Genomic DNA, 21,547 nt, shown 5'->3' with positions numbered 1-21,547 from the left:
AGAAGAGACTGGGTTCTTCCTGGGACCTCTCTGGAGGGAGGCCCCAGCTCAGGACCAGAAGCCAGAGCCTGGGCTTAGTGGTTGCTATGAGGAATGGAGAAGAGATCTGACTTTGAGCACCAGGAGATCAAACCCCAAAGCCCGGGATCCTGCAGAGTCCTGGCAAGCTCCTTGCTCCTGGGCACCAAGCTCAGCATCCCTGCCCTCACCACGTGGCCACCACAACCACGAGGCTGCAGATGTGAAACTGCGTTCTAAGATTTCACCTTGAGAGCCCTGTCTTTGCATAATGGAAACTGCCACCTATAAAGGTGGTACTTAAAGGTCACAGCTGAAAAGGTCCTTTATACTGTTTTTTTTTTTTTTTTTTTTAAGCGAATGTGCTTCCTTGTTATGTGTCTATAAAAACACTGCCCAGGGTTAATCCCCTTCCTTGCCTTGCAGTCCCCTTCTGCTTCTGCCCCACCCCATCCTGATTATTTAAACCATTCTCAACTTCTGGTCACTTTCCTAGGGATTGTTTCAAATTCTCCACCACTAGGTAGACCTCAGGCACTGGGCTGTTCCTTGCGTTAATTCTCAGCCAACAGTTCTGAGAGACAAGCATCAGGGGCTGACAAAGCTGTAATTTACCAGGGAGTTTCTTCCCCTTGTCACAGCTCTGCCCTCCAATGCTGTCTGTCTGGAGGGTGGGTAAAAAAAAAAAGGAAACCTCATCCTATAAAAAAACCAAGTTGGGGCATCATTAAAGTCCTGTTTAAAATGATGGCAGAGGGGCTGAGGGTCAGGGCCCGATGGGAGCTGTGGAAGACAGGGAAGAAGGCAGGAATTCTTCCAAAATAAACCCTTTTCTAGGGCACAGAAGCTGACCTCCTGCAGGATCACGACCCTGGGCCAGGGAGGGAAGGCTGGTTGCTCCAAGAAATGAACATGTTTGGGTTGCTTATTGCCAAAAGGGCAGGTGCCACCAAGGTTGGGGTTTGATGCTTGGAGGCCACTCAGTGGGCACAGGGATCTCTCTGGCTTATGCCTTCAGACTCACTCTTGCTGTGAGATTGTGCCTGCTGGTCTCAGCAGCAGGACAGACTGAGAAGGGAGGCACTTCGTCACCTGCTGGCCTGATCGGAAGCCGACTCAGGAAGCCCAAGGCCAGAAGCGCCGTCTCCAGGAGCAGTAGTATGCATGTGAAATAATGCTGCCTAGCCCACACCTGACATCTTTTCTCTAAAGCTTGGGAATGCCTCAATTTCTCCCCGCACAGACGCTGGGTCTCCTCGGTGGTGTGTAGCCCAGGACGGGTAAAACGTTATTCGCTGCAACGGAAGGAACACACAGGAATTCTCTTTGTTTTTGATCTTTAGAAGTCCATACTATCACTTTGGTGGGGGGTCGGTGGTGGAGGCTCAGAGGCCTGGGAAGGTGTAGGGAGATGATTCATTCCCTTGGCTCTCGTGTTACCTCTCACCTCCAAGTAGATGTCCCCAGCAGGTCTTGACTAGTGTCAGGCAGCCAAGAGAGAACTGATCAGCTAGGCTACTGGGCAGGAGAGCTTCACCCAAGGGCTCCTTATATCAAGAGTATGCTTTGAGAGGCAGAAGTCTATTTTGGATTAAAAAAAAACATGTGTTCTTCAGGCCAAACTGCTGTCCCTCCCATCCAAGAACGATTATGCCTGATGGGAGCCCACCACCAGCTCCCAGGAACCACACACAGTGGGCCCCGGGAGCACCGCATCTGACTCAGCGGCACTCTGGACCCAGCGGACCAACAGGCCAAGGTGCACTGTCGCAGCAGTGTGACTGTTTTTGGAAACAGGAAGAGCACTTAGCGAAACATATCCTCTAATCCCGGTGGGATGACGTAAGGCGAAACCTCCTCTCCCGAGAAGCTGTGGATGCCCCCCTCTGCCAGGCAGAAACCAGGCTACACACTGCTCCAATTCTCGCGCGGTAAAGACCTTCTTGGTTTCATGAACTCGTGTAATATTCTGAAGACTCTGTGAGTAAGGCTATAAAGGCGCCATGAGCTTATCAGTCCAACAAGGTCTCCACGGGGGGATAGCTCAGACTCAGAATTCATTTTCCACACTTAATGTAAATGTAACCCATAGAAGTCCCATTTTCTAGGAAGCCCAGCTCAAAAGGAAGCATTTGGCTTCCCCTCCTGGTCTCCCAGAACCTCCTGTGAGTGGTAATGATGATCGTAATTAGGCAGATGAACCAGGAGCGAGGAGCTCCTAACTCTGGCTGTGCTTTCCCCTCCCCTCAAGGCTTACCTGGCCCGTTGGCTGCAGCCTTTCCCTGGTCAGGCCCTCCAGGGGTGGGTTGTGCCCATTCCCCAGGGGGTGAATGCCTCTTCCCAGTGACCTCAGGCCTAGGTCTCCACAGGGACAACTGTAGCCTGGCCCCCCTGCTCTGCGGGCATCGGCCTCAGGAACTGGTCCCAGCCCGGGGGCAGCAGGGGGGCGGGGGCTGGATGACACGGCCAGGTCACGCCCGATTAGCTCTGTCCTCTTCTCCTCAGTCTCTCCAGAGGGGAAGCTGTTTTAGAAGAACTTCACAGAAGGAATTCCTGAACACCTAAGCTGCTGCACCCCCGCTGTATTACTGGCCCACGAGTGGGAGGCAGAGAAGCCTTCAGGAGCTGGTTAGGAGACGCTTGGCTTATGCCTCCTCTCTTTGGCTGACTGTTTCTTAAGTCTCTTTGCAGAACCAAAGGCCACCAAGCACCTCTCTCCACACTCCTGTTTCTCAGTGGTGGAGCTGAGCAGTGGAGGGAAGATACCCCAAGTCATGGGGAGAAAGTTTCACCCAGGAAGGCAGGCTGGTACCTTTGCCATCCTTTTGCCGCGGGTGGCCTGCCCCTCCCTGGACCTTGTGCCCACGTGGAGGGCTTGCCGGGCAGTGCTGGTTCTCACATCTGACTTTGGGAGAGAGGAAGAGATGAATAATAAGGAACATCATGGGAAGACCGACCAACCACAGACATCCTGGGTGCCTCTACCTCTTGGGGAGGATGAGGCTCTTAGCCCCAGGATGTTATGTCACCAGACTGGGGGAAGGGACCTGGGGAATGCTCTCTCCATCCCAGCATGGGGCTGGCACCAACAACTACACAGGATTTGCAAAAGGGGTTGGGGGTTCCATTTAGCATCAAAATATAAAGCTTGGACAGGAGTTGGGGACAGCTTGAAAAAGGTGCTGAGTGATATCACAAAATTCCCCAGAGCAAGATGAAGACGTCTGCAGTCCTCCAGAGGCACAGAACATGGTGAGTAAAAAAGCCACCACTTGTCTGTGGGAGCTGAGCCAAAAATCCTCAGGTCCTGCAGACCCTCCTTCCAGGCCCGCCTCGGATGTTTGGTACTAGCCCGTGACTCTGCACCCCTCACTCCTGCCCTCCCCCCACGGAAGAAAGGGTTGCACATGAGACAAATTAGCACAGACACTGTGTCTCACATCACACTGGGTACCTAGAGACAGACAAGGACACACCTCAGAAGATGTGTCTCAGAGAGGAGAAATGTACCCCAACAACAGGGAAAAATCCTCAAGGAAAAAGGGAACAAAAGACAATAAAGTTTTCATTGTGATCACACTACAGAAAAAAAAATACCTTCTGTTCTGTGCAAAAAATGTGTGAAGGCCAAATTTGTGTTTTTCTTTTCTTAAAAAAAAATGTTGCATGAGTTACAATGCAACCAGTATTTTTGTTTGTTTGTTTGTTTTCTGCACTTGTTAAAAAAAGGATTTTTCTTTTTTTTTTTTTTTTTAAGTACAACACAGTCAGGTGTGTGGCCACAAAAGCGTAGCTGTCTTTGGCAAGAAGTGCAGGCCGGAGTCCTCTCTGTCACCTCCGGCCCATCTCGCTCTGTCTCATGAAGTGGATATTGTTGGCGCTGTCCGACAGTTCTGGGTACTGCTCCACGGAGATGACGAAGAAGCCGTCATAGCCTTGAACCCGCCCTGTGTTCAGTGCCTGCTGCTTTTCCCCCTCCGTCCAGGCCCTCAGGCCTTCCTCCCCTTCCCGAAGTCGCTGTTGCTCACGGGCCCACGCCTGGCTCACGGCTCTCTGCCGGGCCAGCTCCAGCACCCGCGCCTTCTCCTCGTCCAACGTCGTCCCGTAGCGAGTGCTCAAGCACAGCGCCCCGTACTGGAGCTGGATGTCTGTGTAGCGTCTAGTCCTGCCACTGAGCATCGTGTTGATCTGGGACACGGTGACATTGACCCCATTCTCCAGGGTTCGCCGCCCCCCACTGAGGCCCAGGATGGCCAGGTCGCCTTCTGAAGGCCCTGGCTTCACAAAGTAGTGGGTGTCCACCCCATCAATGGTGAAGTGCAGGTTCTCTAGGTACTGGGCGTTGTTCAAGATGGCAGCGACCCTCCGCCCATCCTCGTTGGCCACACTGATGATGTCTGTGGTCACTCGGCCATCCTTCAAGGCAAACTTGACCCCTTTGCCAAAGACCGAGCCACTGGATGCAAACTTCTTTGTCTCGGGCGCCTGTTGGCAGCTGGTGATCGTGGAGCCGTAGAGCTGGTCAAAACGTTCCAGGGTGACGAAGGCCTTGAGCTGCTTCTGCACTTCACACTGTACCCCGAGGATAGACTGATGGGGGAGGAGAGAGAGAGAGGGATGGAGAGAGAGAGGATGAGACAAAGGGGAAAACCTCTCCCTAATAGCCTGAAGACTCAGCTTACATTACTAAGTCAAATCTACACATATTTATTAACCAGTAGCATCTAGCCCTACCGCTGACCACTACACCATTCCACCATCCTTCACCCATCCATTCCCCCATCATTCCATTAAGAAACTGTTCAGGGAACATCTCTGTGCCAGGTCCTTTTCTGGGCACTGGAGAGACAACAATGAATCAGACAACATCCCTGCCCTTGAGGAACCCATCATTTAGTGGGGGAGAGACAGATGTGACACACAAAGCTATAATCAAACGTGATAACTAGTGGTCTAGGAGAAGTACTAGTCATACCTATAGCTAACATGTCTTGGTCTTTGAGCTAAAGAAGTCACATTCAGTACCTCATTTGATCTCCACAATAACTTTATATAGTAGGTACTGTTATATTACTGATTTTACATCTAAGAAAACTAAGCCTCTAAGAAGTTGTAATGGGCCCACAGTCGTACTGCTAGTAAGTATTCAAGCCAACATTTGAACTCAGGTCTGTCCGACCCTAGAGGTTCACTTTCAAGGGCTCTAGATTAGGGAGGAGCAAACAAGGCTCAGAACATCTCAGCCTGAAGGTGGAGGAATGAGGTTCAAGGACAGACTCATGCTTGAGTTGGAACTTGGAGGATAAGGGGCTGATGTAAGATGGAGCACTGGCAAGAAATGTGTTCTTGGCAAGGAGGCTTAGGAAGATGAAAAGTGGTGATTTATATAAACTCTCTTGCCCTGCTTTATTGTTCTCTGTCGTGTTATGAATGATTTTCAAGGAGGGCTCTGCCCCCACAGTGCTTCCTGGGGGCTCCTCAGATGCCCCTGCTCTTGGCTGCTTTGGGGGACAGATTGGGCCCTGTCTCCATGTCATACCACCTACCAGTCCCTCCCATGGCTCAGGGAGCCTGGCAAAGCCAGGTGCGGGTGGGCTCCGAGGCCTTATCGGGAACTCAGGGAAATGGCTTTAGAAACAGGCCCATTGGATTCTCACTGAAATTAAGTCCTCTTTATAATTAATAGAACCCTGTCTGTGAACAATTATTTCCTAGAGTTTCACGAAAGCTGGAGTGCTCAACAACAAAGATCTCTGATGCTTGCCAAGGGCGGAAATCAATAATTCATTGACAGGCGAGGTTGGCAAACAGGCCGTCTGAGACCGGGGCTCTGTGCAGGGGGGAAGGGAAGCCGGGGTTGGGGGGAGGGGTGAGTGGAGGAGCTGAGCTGCTGGAAGCAGCCCTGGGCACAGCCAGGCTGGCCTGGGAGGATGGTGGGGATTGGAGCCGGGCAGAGGGGCAGGGCTATGGCAGCAGAGAATAGCAGAAAGGGGACGGGCTCTGTGGTCAGACACCCTAGGGGTTCTCATCGTCTTTCCTGCTGAGTGACCTTGAGCAAGTCTCTCTCTGAGCTCTGGTCTCCTCATAAATGCTCACAGGGTTGTTTACTTCTTTCAACCATTTGTTCATTCAACAAAAGTTTTGGTGCTGGGCAGTGTACTGGGTACCAGATAAGACCCAGTGTTTGCCTTCTTGGGACTCAGAGTCTAGTGGAGATACAGGAAGAAAACAGGAACTCAAGCCAAGTGCGGTGAGTGCTTTGAAAGAGGAGAATATAGGATGCCTCCAGAGCCAAGAGGCAGAGTCCCGTTCTCCAGAGTCTAGAGGAAGGAGGCAGCTGAGGACTAATGGAATCAGGTTGGATGCGTTAAGTTTCTGGCTGCCAGTGGAATGCCATCTAACAACTTGGCTTTCTCCCTCCACTGGGATCCCCCGGGAGGCCTGCTCTCTGCCTGATACACTGCTGCATTCACTGGGTGCAGCATGGGGCCTGGAAGAGCCAGCTCCTACTACATATATTATGCAGAGGGGGAGGTGGGGGAGAGGGGAGGAAGAAATGAGCAAAAGGATGCCTCAAGTGAGGGGTGGGCTAAAACGGTTTTCAAGGACCTTTACAGCTACAGAATTCCGTGAGTCTTTCAAACTGGGTCATAAAAGGAACAGAAGAGAAAGTAACATTTGTTTGAATGCCTACGGACAGATCCAGGTTTGAATCCCAGCTCTAACCCTTCCCTTGCTGTGTGGCACTGGAAAGCCTTGGGCATTAAATCTGTACAATGTGAACAGTAACACCAGGGGATATTTATGAGTTAACTGGTGTAGAATCCCTCAGGCAAGTTCAGGTGCATTGAGGTGCTCGGAAAATACCACATTTGTATTTAGAACACACGTTCCCTCCTTGCACTTTTGCTGTGGGTAGTGACAAAGGCTCATTGTTTTTGTAGATTTCCAAACTCAGCATAACATGGAAAACTTAATAGGGCTTGTGAGGGTCTGTGCGCTGTTACAGTTGGGTCCACGGTGGCTTGCAGTGGTAGGGTTCCTATGTATTTGCTGAACAGTTTCGGGCAGGCTCTTGGGATATACCACATCGGTTTCTGTTACGGGTGCATGCTTTCCTGGCAAGCTTTGCAGGACCCACTCCTGTCATGTCTGAATGGCCTAAGGGTGGCAGCTATGTGTGCCAATTACCTTGCTGTTGTCCCACTCCTGAGTTTTCATCTGTGTGTGGATGAGCTCGTAGGATGGTTCCATGGCATCCATGTCTGGCTTGGGGTAGCCGGGAATCACGTTGTGTAGCTGGAATCCAAAGGTGAGGAGCCAACTGTTCACATCTGGGTGGGAGAGAAGCAGACATGTCCTCATGGAGTAAGTGGCCCTCAGAGGTGACATATCCCAATAAATTAGCCTAGAGTTAGGCTGCGGGGGGGGGGGGGGGGGGGGAGGGGGCGGGGTGTTGCAGCTGGGACAATCAGCTGCTACAGGCACTTTGGAAAACTGTTTCATGGTTATAAAAGCCGCGTGCACTCTCGGGAGCTGGTGTCCCCTTCCTGGGTATGTATCCAAGAGTGTATCCAGTAGAGTGTATGTTTCCAGATCCCCTGTTCTGTCACTCCATCTCCTGGGGCCTTGGCCTCACACCCGGGGGGGGGGGGCAGCTGTGGACCCTCTGTGTCCTCTCCTGGCATCCATAGGACATGTGGAGGACAGCCACACCCAAAGGGAAGATGTAAATGAATGCTTTCAAAGAGAAAATTCACTTAAGAAATAAGCCCTCCCTCCTCTCCCAAGTGACAAGATGGCCTGTACCAAAGCTCAAAGAGTTTCCCCCACGCTGATCATACCTTTCATTTCTTCTGGGAAGTGACTCGAAGGAAGTCACTTACCTCCCCGTGCCTTCATTTTCCAATCTTTAATATTGGGCTTGAGGATCTAGTCCCACAAGCACTGGTTTCATTGATGATGTTATAACATTCCTGGGGGGTTACTAATTACAAAATATTACGTAAAGGGACAGGGAGGATTTTGCCATGAGCCTTTGGCTCATTGAGGAACAGAATCAGGGAAGCCAAGATGTAAGGAAGAGAAAGAGGCTGGGCGCTGTGCCATCCGCTACCTGGCCCGCTGCTGCTGAATGTGCCCAGGAGCGTGTTACACTGACCCTCACCTTGCACACTCAGGACCCCGAAGGGGAGATGAGATGTGGGCATGCAAAACTTTGACACAAGAAGAAAAGATGAGAGGAGGGCAGAAGTCTTTTAGTTGGACAGGCTGACAAGTCTTCTCGGAGAAGGAGGCCTTTCAGGCAGACATTGAAAGTTGTGTACCTTTTGTCAGGCCTCAGCAGAGATGAAGAGGGTGCTTCAGGCAAAGACCGTCATACAAGGCAAGGTCGGGAGAGGGGAGGTGAGTGCAGGGAGTGTTCAGGTAACTGGAGAGCAGCTCAGCAAGGCAGAGAGAGAACCAGAAAGAAAAACTGGCTGGAGCAGGACAGAAACCCATGCTGTCTTCCCATTCGAGAACCTCACGTTTGCCTTTGTCTTTTGTTTGTTTGTGTTTTTTGGATGTCCCAGAGCCCCTCTGTGGGGTGTGAAATCTAGAGCTACTGGAGTGGAGGGAAGGTAGGAAGGGCAGCTTAGAAACCCAGGTTCTACTTCTAGAAAGATCGTGGAAGGGAAAGAGCATGGTGAGGCAAGACAAAACCCAGGTCCAAATTCAGGCTCCCCAGCTTGCAGACTGTGTGAACCGGGACGGTTGCCTCAACCTCTCCGAGGTTCTGATTCCGGATCTACAAACTGGTGGTAGAAATGGTTTTCACCAAGCCATGGAGAAGAATAATAGTGTTACCACTATTAGTGGTATTAACACTATTAACACTATTAGCTAATAGTGTTACCACTTTGGGCAGCCATCATACAGAGGGAACTGTTCTAAGTCTGTTACAGGAAGGACTGGGTTTCCTATACTATATTCTGAAGTGTCCAGCTCGGTTCCTGGCTGGTTTCTGTGTCCCTTCAAACCCGGGCCTCTGCATTCCCTAAACCCCCATTTCCTCATTTATGACATGAGGCCCTTGGACTAGTTTTCCTCCAAAGTCCCTTTCCTCACTGAGTTTTTGAGAATCTCTGATTCTATGAATCATGGCAGATGTTTTTTTAGGAAATTAAAACAAACAGAACACGGGGGAAAAAGTCCCCTACGAAGCCATTTTTGCCTGAGGCCGATGACTTGCATCTGAATTTGCAGTTGGAAAGGAAAACTTCTAGCAGGAATATTACAAATTCCCAGGAAACCAGGGGGCTGAAAAGAGGGCTGGGCCTTAATTATAAGTGATGGGAGGTAGGGACATTTCTCATGATGCCTTTAGGAAAAATGCTGAAAATGTATTTATTCACTGGTTTTTCTACAGTGCTTTTCTGAAGAGTTGGGAATTTTACTCTTCCTTTTTATGACACCAGAGTTAGACATTTCCCTCAAGTTAAAAAGCTCCTCTTTACCCGTCCGCCCCAGACTTCGGGCGTGGCCACCCGGGGCAGCGATGAATAACAATCCCTTTTACGTGTGCACACTACAAAGTGAATTCCATTCCCAGAATGAGGATTTTAGAGTTGGCGCTGATTTCCAGCACCAGCCTTGCCACTTCTCAGCGGGCCAGTTACGTTACAGCTCTGACCTTCACTTTCCTCCTCTGAGAATGGGGATCCCCATCTTACAGGCTTCACGGGAGGGTTACTGCAGTAGTGTGTGTGATGTATCTGAAGTGGCCGTCTTGTGGCTGCCTTCCCAGCATCCCATTCTGCCTTCCCGCTCTTTGCTTTTGGGGTATCTGTGTAGCTGTAGGGACGCTGACTCCATCTTCGGCAAATGAGCATGTGACCTAGGCTAAGCCAGTCAGCGCGTTTTCTCTCTCCAGCCACAGTGCGTGGTTCAGGGGCTGTCATGTGACCTAAGCCTATCCCATTGGAGGATATCTCAGGACCTTTGAAGAAAGTTTTGGAAAAAAGATGCTCTTTTTATTGGTGTTACTGCTGGGTGTGACTGAGGCTGCACATAGCTCACGTGGAAGCTAACAGGTTTGGGGGTGTCTTGGTTTTTAGTAGCAAAATGTTTTTCTGCACCATTTTTTTTTCCCAGCTAAACTAACCTGCCAAGATACCTCACAAGACACTCACTGGAGGATGAGGCAGGGGGCATGCTTGATGCAAATAGATGTAATGGAATTGAGCTCTAAATCTGTTAAGTTTTCTCGGGCTGCCAGCAAGTTGAGCACAGTGAGACTGTGGTTGGGATATTCCTGTTTCCCACAGGTCCCAAGCGTGTTTTCACCACCACACCTGCCCACCACTGTGTTCCCTCTTCTGTCCCACTCTGGGACTCCTGCTCTCAACATGACCACCAGGAATCCTCCAATCAGTGTCAGCAGAAACAGGTTCCAAACTGGGCCGCCAAGTTCGGGGGGCCAGGAAGACACTTCCCTAAGGGACACTTATGTGAGCGGTCCCTGTTGCCCTCTCTAGACTTCTGTATGTGCGGTCCTCTCCTTGGACTGCCTTTCTCCCCACTGGCTGATGAATGTCCACCGTGAAGGGGGCCCCACGCATCCGCTGCTCCCTGGGCAGAGACAGCTGTGCCTCCTGTGTTTCAATGGCCATCAGGGCAAACCTTCATCCCGGGCCCCTCACACTGGACAGCAACTGTCTCCCTCCCCACCGCTGTGTGCACTCCTGGAGGGCAGCAACCATCTTTCTATGCCCAGTGCCTAAAACAGTGGCTGCACAGAGAAGGTATTTGTTGAATGAAAATGAAACTGCCTTGAAATAGGGTGCAGGCATAGCTGGCATCACAGGAAAAACAGAAGGAGATGACCAGGTTTGCATGTCGGGAGGTGCCCAGTTGGTGCCAACAACAAAGTCTCTCTTATAAAAAGTGCTGGCTTTATCCAGACCTGAATCCCCGTAGCTGCTTTGACTCCTGGGGGTCTTTCGTGGCTGGCCTGCAAGTGGCTGCTTGCTGGCTGGACTGTGGCTGCTGGAGACATTTCTGGCATGTGTGACCAATGGGGACACTGATATTTCAGGTGGTTTCACAGTCATGGAAAACAAAGCCCACTTTTTAAATCCGGGAAGAAGAAAGTTAATCAGCAAGAGCCAGGCACTGTGCTAGGCAGGTTATTAAATGTATCTCAGTTCGCCCTTGCAACCATCTTTCTCTTTTTATCCCCTCTTCCTCCCCTCTTTGATTGAATATTTTTTTAGCCTTCACTTTTATTTCCACTATTGACTAATTAGCTATGTCTCTGTTTTATTCTTTACTGGTTGCTTGAGGATTTACAGTGTGCATATTTAATTTACCAGTGTCAGGTTCTAACTTTAATTTACAGATCAGGAAACTGGAATTCAGGGAAGGTAAGTAAATTGCGTGACTGTCCATTACATCATCCCAAATAAGAAAACTGAATTTGTTTTTCTTTAGCTATACCTTCATCCACCTTATTGGGGACTCATAGCCAGCCTGATCTCTGGGCCAGAAATTCCCAAACTGTATTCTCAGGGGTGTATCCAGTGAAATATTAGGGTTTCATGGTGAAAAAAGGAGTTTTATGCTCAAATGTTTGAGAAACAGTGGGTAAATGAATCAAACAGTTTTCTTTACTATAGGACTTCTCAGAGCCTTTCATAAGCTGCAATGTATTATTAAATTTTAAGAATGGTGGTTGCCCTGTTAAATTAATTTGATGTCAGTACCAGTTTTTCCAGGATATTTCTCTAAACCAATGTTTCTTAAAAAATGCTTTGGAAAACGCTGTTGTAAGAGAAAGTCAATGTTTCTTGTTACCCCATACCAGCTTTCTCAAGGAAGACAATCATGTCAGATGACTAGAGTTGTAGTGGGTCCTGTCCTCTGACCGAGCCCCAATCCTCACCTGTCATGAAGCACTTGATGTCCTGAGAGTTGCTGATGGGGTTGTTGTTTTTAAACATGTAGAGATTAAAAGGCATGATGTTGCTGCTACTAAGGTGCTTCCACAACTCGTGGTCTGGGCTGGTCCAGCGACCAGCCAGCACATCATAATCCCGCCGGCCCATGTGGATGAGCTTGGTGAGTGGATCGTAGAGGCCACCATGGTAGCCGATGATGATCTGGAAGTTGGGGTTGGTGTCCATGTAGATCTCCCCATAGGCCGTGTACAGAATCTGCTTGATCATCAAGCCTGTTCCACTGAAGACAGCAAGAGGGGTCCCGATATTGTCACAAGCTATGTAAAACTCGTCACCGCTGCTCAGCTCCATAGCAAAGAGGTGCCCCTGCAGATCGTAGTAGAGGGATGTGATCTCGGAGCTGGAGTGGTTGTAAAGGTGGGTGACCTTGGTGGGGTTGGTCAGGTCTGCATAGAAAAACTGCAGGTGGTGGCTGGGGCTGCTCTTGCTGGACACCCGCCGCCCCAGGCCATCGTAGCGGTACCTGACGCTCCAGCCACCGGCCCGGTTGTACGCCTTGATGAGCAGGCCAGCAGAGTTGTACTCGAAGACATCCCCGCCCCGCTGCCTCAGGAAGCCATCCTCGTCTATCTTGTACTGCACGTCACCCAGCCTAGTGATGCGGTCTCGGAGGTCGTACCTTAGTGGGGTAAGCCGCGCACTGTTCCCGGGGCTCAGTAAGTGCAGGTTCCCATTGAGGTCATAGCTGTATCGCCAGAGTGGCTTGTCATTGATGGAGACCGTCTGGAGCTGGCCGTCAGCGTCATACTCATAGGAGTAGCGGGTGGTATTGGCATAGGGTCCCACCTTCAACTCTTTCTTCACTACTCGCCCCATGTTGTCATACTGGACAGTCATCCAGTACATGAGGGAGCGGAAAATCTCATATTGCACTTCCTTCATCCGGCCATAGGCGTCAAAGTGTTTGGTGTGGGTCATGACCGCCGTAGTGATGATCTGGTTAATGTCATAGTAGATGACCCCAAACTTCCCGAACTGCTCTGTCTTGCCTGACACGTCATCATAGCGATAGAGATCGATGGGCAGCGGGGTCTCATTGATCACAGCCTGCATGCTGGTCACCCGGAAGCTGTTGTCATAGTTATAGTCAAAACGAGCATTGACCATGCCTTCCTCGGTGAAGCGGAAGATCTGGCGGTCGATCAGGGGCCCAATCTGGCGGTAGCGGATGGTGCAGGTGAAGCCCTCATTCTGTAGGTTGATGGTCTTCAGCATGCCTGCTGTCTCGTCATAGGTGAAGCTCACCTTGGTGGTGTCATACAGCATCTCAGCCAGCTTGGACAGTTTGCCATACTTGTAGACGACCCTGCGGCCAGTGCCCAGGTAAAAGGTGTGGAGGAGGTGCCCGTCCTCGCTGAAGTCCTGGATGACTGAGGCATTGCCCTCGGGTGGCTGGTAGATGTTCCTGTAGTAGCCCACAGACCGGATGGTCTCTAGGGTCTGCCGGGCCACGTTGGGCATCGTCACAGAGGAGAGGCGGTCGTTCTTGTCGAACTCAAAGATATACTGCCTCTGGCTGTGGAGGAGCAGCACCATGGACTGGAGGGAGAGGACAACAAAGACGTGAGAGGAGGGTGGTGGGGAGGAAGGGTAAGTCTGTGTGCCTAAGACTTAGAGGAGAGGAATAAACGGCCAAGGAAACCGGTGGTTCTCCTAAGTTATGCCCAAACCACAGCTTTCTAACCAGTGTGCCCCAGGATACTGCAGTGGGGATACAAATGTGCTAAGCTAAGGACTTCTTGGGGCGCCTGCGTGGCTCAGTCACCTGGGCGTCCGACTCTCGGTTTCGGCTCAGGTCATGATCTCGGGGCCATGGGACCCAGCCCCACGTTGGGCTCGGCGCTCAGTGCGGAGTCTGCTTCAGATTCCTTCTCCCTCCTCCTCTGGCCCTCCCCGCTCGTGTGTTCTCTCTCTCTCTTTCTCATAAATAAACAAAATCTTAAAAAAAAAAAAAAAGGATTTCTCTCAGCCCTTGGCCCTGGCTCTTGGGCCATCTGTCTTCCTACGGCGGGCAGCCTTGTCTGTTTGCCCCTTTGTGTGGTACAAAAGTGATGACTTCAGTGGGTGCTGGTGTGTGAGAAAGGTCGGGAACACTGATGAGGAGTGTGGCAGCAGCCTCTCTCCTGGCTTCCTTGCTTCAGCTTCCTTCTCAAATCGGTCTCCCTACTCAAGCAAGAACAATTTTGCTGAAACACAGCCTGACAGTTATCTCCTGCCTGCTAAATAACTTCTGTGGACTCCACGTGGCCCATGGGATAAGGACCACATCTGAGAAAGGCATTTAAAGCTTTGCATGATTGTTTATGTAGGAAACAGGTCATAGGCCCACGCTGGGGTGGGGTGGGCGGTGATTGGGAATGGGGGAACCTGATTCCTAACAGTGGGCTTATTGTGTGGCCCCGGGGAGGTTCCTTCCCCCTCTGGGTTGGGCTTTTAGGTATGTCGGATGACCTCCAAGGTCTCTCTTAGCACCACCACAGAACACGGCTCTTGGAGATGCTCACCCAGCACGGCGGGGAAGACTGAGTACAGACCAAGCACAGCACAGGCTCTGGGCAGGTGACCGTGAGCAGGAAACAAAGTAAAGATGTGGGTACCAGAATGGGGGCCTGAGGTGCAGTTCTTTTTTGGGAATAAGTCAGGAGGTAACAGACCTAGAGGCTTCTCAGCAGCAAAGCTCCCATTTTCTCCTGTTTGGGACCAACTTTTGCTTTCAGGGCTTTTCTGATTCCTAGCCCCTGGGATGCAATAAATCCTGACCTGAAGCAGAAGGGATTTACTAAAGTTACGCTCACCATTCAAAGCTCAGGATTAATTACCTCCTGCTTAAGGACTGATTGCTAGGCTTCTGCCCTGTTCTCTGTGACCAGATCACAAGGTGTGCCCCAGATCTGGGGGAAGACCCCTGCCTGGGTCTGCACCCTGAGTCCTGCTCTGTGAGACCAGTTAGCATTGGGCCTCTTCCCAGCTCTAGTTTATCATGTGGGGCTTGCCCATTCTCCTGCCCCCAAACTCCCACCTGCCAGATCATCACTACAATGCACCCAGATGCCTGTCGGGCTCCCCGGTCCCCTGTTGCAGATTTCTCTGAACAATTCCTTTCAGAGACCACATGGGTCTAATCCATCCCACTGAAGTCAGCAGGCTGGGCCTGGCCATGGGTCGAGCCACAACGACTGGCCTTCTGGATGGTAAGGCCAGTGATGGGGAGACGGACACCTGCCTTCTCTAAGTATGTGTAGCTCCACGTCTTCCCGTCAGCAAAGATCCTGGATGTGATACGACCCGCTTGGTCGTATTCCATCCTCTCCGACATGATGCCTCTCTGGACGCCAGCAATATGACCCCTGGGGGAGTACGTCACATTGACGCCATTCAACCTGCTGCTGGGTGACCAGAGGCTGGGCCGCCCTGCCTGGTCGTACAGGATCCGGAGGGTGAACTTGCGGTGGTCGTCATAGATCTTCTCGGTGCGGGTCACACGGTCAAAGTCCAGGGACAGGAGGTTCCGGTTGTGAACCTGGAGAAGGGGCAGGAGGAAAGAGCGAATTAATCTGGGCATGGGAAACTTCGGTGTGAGAAGGTCCTGAGTAGAAGAGGCAGCACAGGTCATGGGTGTGAACAGACAGGGTTTGGGTCCTGGCTCTGTCACCTGTCAGTTCTGTGACGCTTCCTCATCTGTCAAATGGGAATAACAATGCCAGTTACATAGGACTATCGTGAGAACAAAGACAATGCGGGTGCTGAGCCAACAGTGGCTTGTCCTGAAGACAATCCATATCGTCTCCTAATGGGATTCTTCTAATGAGAACAAAAAGGCAGATCCCTCTCGACTCTCTCCTAAAAGGGGAGAGGCCAGGTGGGTGCAGCAAATTCATGCGTGACCCCATTTCTCATGTGCCAGGCAATGTGCTAGTGTTTGGCACTGAGGAGACCAAAGCTCAGGGGCATGAAGGGGCCTCCTCCAGATCTCCTGGCTGGTGAGTGACTGCGTCCGGATGTGACTCTCACTACAGCCACATGCTGACAAATGCTCAGGGGTCCTCTGAGTGTGTCTGTCCCTTTTAGGGGCCTTGGACCTCTCAACCCCTCTTGCATCCCGCTTGCCCTCTGCCACCATAGTTAAGGCTTCCTGGTTACCTTGGTCAGCTGCCAAGGTGTTGTCTTCTTCCTGGAGGCCCTGGGAGGCCATGTGCGTTTGAGTCTAGGACAGCTTCTATGTGCCCGGGGACAGACGCAGTCCTAGCTTTGGGACATTTTGCTCCTGCCTCTAGGATCAGGATCCCCTTTGCAGGATCAGGGCTCCCACAAAGGTAGTAGTAAGTCAGGGTTTTTCATAGTTTAATAAAGAAATAGACTTCAGGGGCTTACTTCCGTATTGGGATCCACCCCGTAGGCACCGGTTGGCCCTGAAATACTGCCAGGCACTCCGAAGCTAAAATGCTGGCCCCCTCTGGCTGGGTACACTTTGTGACTCTTCCATCTGTCACTGGTTAAGTCTGACAAGTTGTAAGGAAAGCAATGTAGGTCTTGTGACTCAAAAGCGCACATGTGGGCCGTGGTAATGGGAGGCCCTGGAGGGCTCTGTGTGGTGAAAGCGCTCAGGTCTAGAAAGTAAGGCCAGGATCCCAGCCTCAGCGCTGTGACCCACCGCTTTTCTGTGTGACCTTGGGCAAGCGCCGTTGCCTCTCTGAATCTCAGTTTCTTCCTCTGAACCGAGATATTGTGAGGACTGAAGAAGCCTAAGTCAACTGCCTAGTGGAGTTCTGGGTAACTAGAAGGTCCTGAATTAATGATTGCAATTATTTCCATTAAGGCAGCAAATGATCATGGTCATTCTCAGGGAAAGTAGAGACATGTTTCCCCCTTCTCTCCAAACAAATTCTTAAACCTTGAAAATAAGGATTTATAATGATGCTGAAACAACTTCAGCTGTGAATGGCCTGGTTGTAATAAGGTTGCCTTCCCAGGGGTAATCAAACACAATTGCAGAGCAAAAACAGTGTGGCAGACAATTCCCATGAAAAATTGGAGGCGCTGGAGACTGAAGCTGTGTTGTTTGCCAGGAGGGCAAAGGAAGATGCAGGGTCCGCACCCCTACCAACGATGGGGGACATTTCAAAGCCTCTTTTGCAAGGTCCCCTGCGACTCCCCCCAAAGGGGTGCCACCCAGCCAGCTGCCCCCCTCGTCCCCTGAAGGGCCCCTAGTGAAGGGGAACTAAACCTCTGTGGCAAAATTAATAAAATTGAATTAAGCAGCTCACTGGGGAACCGCCTAATGCTTCCTGTGCTCGGCAGTGGCGGCAATGAGATTATTTTACATCTTTCTTTATTAAAAAAAGTTCCCAGTTGTATAAAAAATGAGCTCCATTATGGGGAGGCGCACCAGGCTAACATTCTAACTCCACATGCCGCCACTGTGGGTGGCCATTTATTTTGGGAGGACGTGGAGATGTGGCCACCCGACTGGAGCACCATTAATCTCAGGCTGGGAGAAGGACCAATTAAAGCCTGGGAAACTTTTGGTCCGGCTCACGCCGCAGACGGGAAGTCCTAACAGCACTAATCGCCGCCGTTTATTGAGCACCTGGGGGTCTACCAGCACCAGGCTAGGTACTTGGAATATATTGTCTTGTTTCCACAGAGGAGGGGGAGACTCAGAGCAGTTGCTCGGGGCTACACAACCAGGCCCAGGCAGGAATCAGACCAAGGTCAAACTTCCCCTTTAGCACATTGCCTCAGACGTGCCTGAGGGGCTCCCGGAGAATTCAGACAGGGGGCTCCGTGAGGCTGCAGAGGGTGGCGGGCCACCGAGAGCGCAGACAGCGAGGTCTGCCTCAGGGAACTAGTGGAAGGCTCTTTCCCACGTTCGATTTTTGCCAGAGTTCTTGGCCGTGCAGGAAACACAGGAAGCCCGGCTTTCTGAGTTCCCGTTGTGTGATGCTGGCTATGTCGAGACACGAGCCGTGCTGAATGAGGGTGCTTCTGTGGTGTTTAGGAGTCAGGAACATCTCACTTCTGTGGTTCCCTTCAGCCCAGCAAGTGTCTGCAGAGCACCAGGCATCTGCAAGGGGCTGTGCTGAAAGCCAGGGCCAGTTCCTTCGCTGTCACGCTGCCCCTCACCTTCCATTCCAAAGCCGGAGGGAAAAGAAGCTAGGCAATGGGGCCTGGCCTGGGTCAGAGGTAACACTCCCCAGAAGCATGGGGCGTGAGGCAGAGAACGGGCTGGTTCAGGGCATCCACATACTGAAAAGCACTCTGAACTGCCAGGCCCCACATGCCAACCCCCTGGCGGTGACGGCTGATGGGGAGGGCGGGGGGGGTTGTTGTGCTCATTTAGTAGGGGATAACTGCCTGGAAAGAGCGCAGGATGGGGCTTAGGTTCCAAACAGCTCCATGTGAAAAACAGTAACGACCAAAACAGTGGTGAGAATGGCAGGAGCAACGACGGCAGTAGGTATGACTGACCACTTACTGCGTGCTAGACTCCACACAAGGCACTTTATATACTATTTCTAATTCTTGTAGCAACTTGTAAAACTGATTTTATCCTTCCCATTCCTTTGGACAATGAGACTGAGGCTTTGGATGAATGAAAGGACATTATGGATCTGCTCAGATTCAGTCAGGGTATAATAGAAGCTGGAAACCCAACTCAGGCCCAACACTAAAGCCAATACTCTTTCCACAGGTAACAACTGAAAAGATACTCGAGACTTATTGTGGGTGTGTGGGGGGGGTGCCTACTTGACTTTCCCCCTTTTGCAAAAAGCCCAGGAAAACTTTTACCCCCAGGGCCAGTTTCAAGAATGGAACCTGGTTCTGCGGATTGGTCCTCATTCTCTCATTCTCCCCACCCCCCGCTCCCGCCCCCCACCCCAGCGACCTCCAGAGCTCCAGAGGCTGAGGCCCGACCCGACCACCTGACCTGCCCGGGGCTTGCTCACCCGCAGCCGGCGCCCGAACACGGTGACCTGGCCCCGAGCCTGCTCCTTGCGCTGCCGCCACTCCACCAGGTTCAGGCCGTTGTCGATGGGCAGTGTGACGTTCCTCTTGCCCACGGTGGGGTTGACGGTGCCCACCAGCAGGTGGGGCTCCGTCTGCAGCGCCACCTCCATGCCGTTGGCCAGCAGCAGCCGCAGGGAGCCGTCGGCCCCGATGTAGTAGCTGTTCCGGACCTGGTCTGAAGGAGAGGAGAGGGACCGGCTCTGCTCAGAAGGGCTGGGCATGGGCTTCGGGGGGGGGGGGGGGGGGGGGAGGCGGTGTACATCAGGGGCAACTGTGTTTTTAAATGGGTTTATTTTTCTGACTATGGAAACGGAACATTATCATTGAAGAAAGAGTAGGTATGACTGACCACTTACTGCGTGCTAGACTCCACACAAGGCACTTTATATACTATTTCTAATTCTCGTAGGAAAATAGAGGGAGATCGTCCATGATCTCATACCCAAAAAAAGCCATTGTAAATATTTTGTATATTCCTAGACTTTAGGATATTTCTGAATACACTGATAGCTCAAAGTAATTGCTTATGGTTTTTCACTGATCGTGGTATTGTACTGTTGAATATTTTTCATGTTTCTCTTAAAGATTGCATAGTATTCCATTATATGGAAATCCATAATTTACCTAACCAACTTTCAAGTAGATACTGTTTCCAGTTTTTCATAATTACAAAGTTAACACTGCAAATAAACATATTGTAAACATTATGCTAAGTGGAAGAAGTCAGACACAAAAGACCATGTGATGTATCAATGAGTCCATTTATATGAAATGTCCAGAATAGGCCAATTCATAGATAGAGACAGAAAGTAGGTTAGTGAGGAAAAGGTAGAATGGGGAGTGACCGCTAAATGGGTATGAGCTTTCTTTTTGGGAGTGATAAAAATCTTCCAGAATTAGATGGCATTAATAATTGCACAACTTTGTAAATATACTAAAACCCCCTGAATTGTATACTTTAAAAGTGTGAATGGTATATTTTTAATTTTTTTAAAAGGGTGTATTTTATAGTATGTGAATTACATCTCTTAAAAAATATACTTTTTGGATAAATCATTGTCTTCATTTTGGGTTAAGTTACTAGAACAAAGGGTTGAACATTTTTAAGGTTCTTAATATACACCAGGGTAACAATATTCTTTATAACAAGGTGAGAAATAACTCCAATACTTAAGTCATTGACAAAATGTCAAACATATGTATGTTTGAAGTCACTGTCATATATTTATACATATATGTGCATAGATATACCAGTGATTTAAAAATAGATCTGATTTTGAAATTTTAAACCTGATTGAAACATTTAAATTAGGATCTTTAGCTAAAAGAAACTTCTGGAGAAGAGTACATTTCAGCTATAAAATGCACATGGTTCTTTTCTAAAAGTGGAGACATCTCTGAGTTTGTGCTTCAGTCTTCTGCCTCTTGCCCTTCCTCAGCTGGTGCTTCCTCTCTTCAATAAATGCCAGCTCAAGTCCTCCCTTCAAGGCTCTGCTTAATTGTCATCTCTCCCCAGAAGCTTCCCCAGTTCCTTGGTCAAAACGAATGCCTCCTCTTCCCTTAGCCTCTTTATGGGCCTCACTGGTGGTCCTGCAGCTGAGGGGTTCAGGGCTTGCCACTCTGGTAATGAGGGCGCTCTCAAATACCTAAGTGCCCGTTGCGAGAGGGACAACTGCCCAGAGAAGGAGAGCATGACCTTCAGAGCTGGGCTATCAGGGTTCAAGTCCCAGCTCTGCCACTCTCTTGGGCAAATTCCTTAACCTCGCACGCCTGTGGTTCTTCATCTGTACCTTGGGGATAATAACTGGACTCTTACCTCGTAGGATTCAATGGGATAGTGACTATGAAGAGCTGAGAGTAGTCCTTGGTATGTAATGAGTATTACGTAAATGTTATAGCTAGTACGAGTTTCATGTGCTTGGCACTGTACTATTTGCAGTCACGGACATCTCTTGTCCTCTCTCCTCTACCTCCACTGCCCTGCGGCATAGACCTGTCCTAGTGAACTTTTCTAGTACTGATCATGGGTCTTCAATGGCTTCCCATGGCCTTTAGACCAGTGGTTAAGAGAATGGGTTCTGGAGCCTCTTTGTCTGGGTCTAAATACCCTACCAGGCGTGTGTCTTTGGACAAGCCACCTAACCTCTCAGTGACTTACTGTCTTCATTTGGAAAATGGAGATGTTAATAATACCTCATAGCGTTGTGGCAAGCTGAAACAGGACTATGAATGTAAAACACTAAAAATCTACTTTATACTTAATAAGTGTTCCAAAATGTTAGCTATCACTCGTATTATTGTATGTGTTCAGTAAACATTTGCTGGATTGGACTAGATCTATTACAGGCTATGTTAAGCAAAAAAAAAAAAGGTACAGTTTTGTAGGAAAACCCTTTCTGAGCCTTACAGGCGAGAACTTCCTCTGCCACTCCCTTCCCCCCTCCATCCTTCTCCCACTCATTCTCTCACACACACACAGAATCCTAAGATCTGCCTTAAACTTGCTATGCATTATTCACTGG

General features: G+C 50.2%; 1 protein-coding gene across 12 annotated transcripts in view; it reads right to left on the bottom strand.

Moving 5' to 3' along the window:
• Positions 1-343: 343 nt before the first annotated feature.
• TENM4 (teneurin transmembrane protein 4) overlaps positions 344-21,547 on the bottom strand; it is a 719,612-nt gene continuing 698,408 nt past the window's right edge. For all 12 annotated transcript variants that reach the window (XM_064576841.1, XM_064576836.1, XM_064576846.1 and 9 more), the window contains 5 exons: positions 18,965-19,200; positions 15,241-15,537; positions 11,942-13,556; positions 7,210-7,352; positions 344-4,608 (listed from right to left, as the gene is read on the bottom strand). In XM_064576841.1, coding sequence (XP_064432911.1) covers positions 3,850-4,608; positions 7,210-7,352; positions 11,942-13,556; positions 15,241-15,537; positions 18,965-19,200 — 3,050 coding nt within the window. In that variant the 3' untranslated portion in view covers positions 344-3,849. The remainder of the gene's footprint in view (positions 4,609-7,209; positions 7,353-11,941; positions 13,557-15,240; positions 15,538-18,964; positions 19,201-21,547) is intronic.

This window comes from Mirounga angustirostris, unplaced genomic scaffold (assembly GCF_029215605.1).
Source record: "Mirounga angustirostris isolate CCGP_5_RB_7025 unplaced genomic scaffold, mMirAng1.0.hap1 SCAF_13, whole genome shotgun sequence".
NCBI classification, from domain to species: Eukaryota; Metazoa; Chordata; class Mammalia; order Carnivora; family Phocidae; genus Mirounga; species Mirounga angustirostris.
Note: the sequence above shows the minus strand (reverse complement) of the source record. Positions and strands in the feature narration are given on the sequence as shown.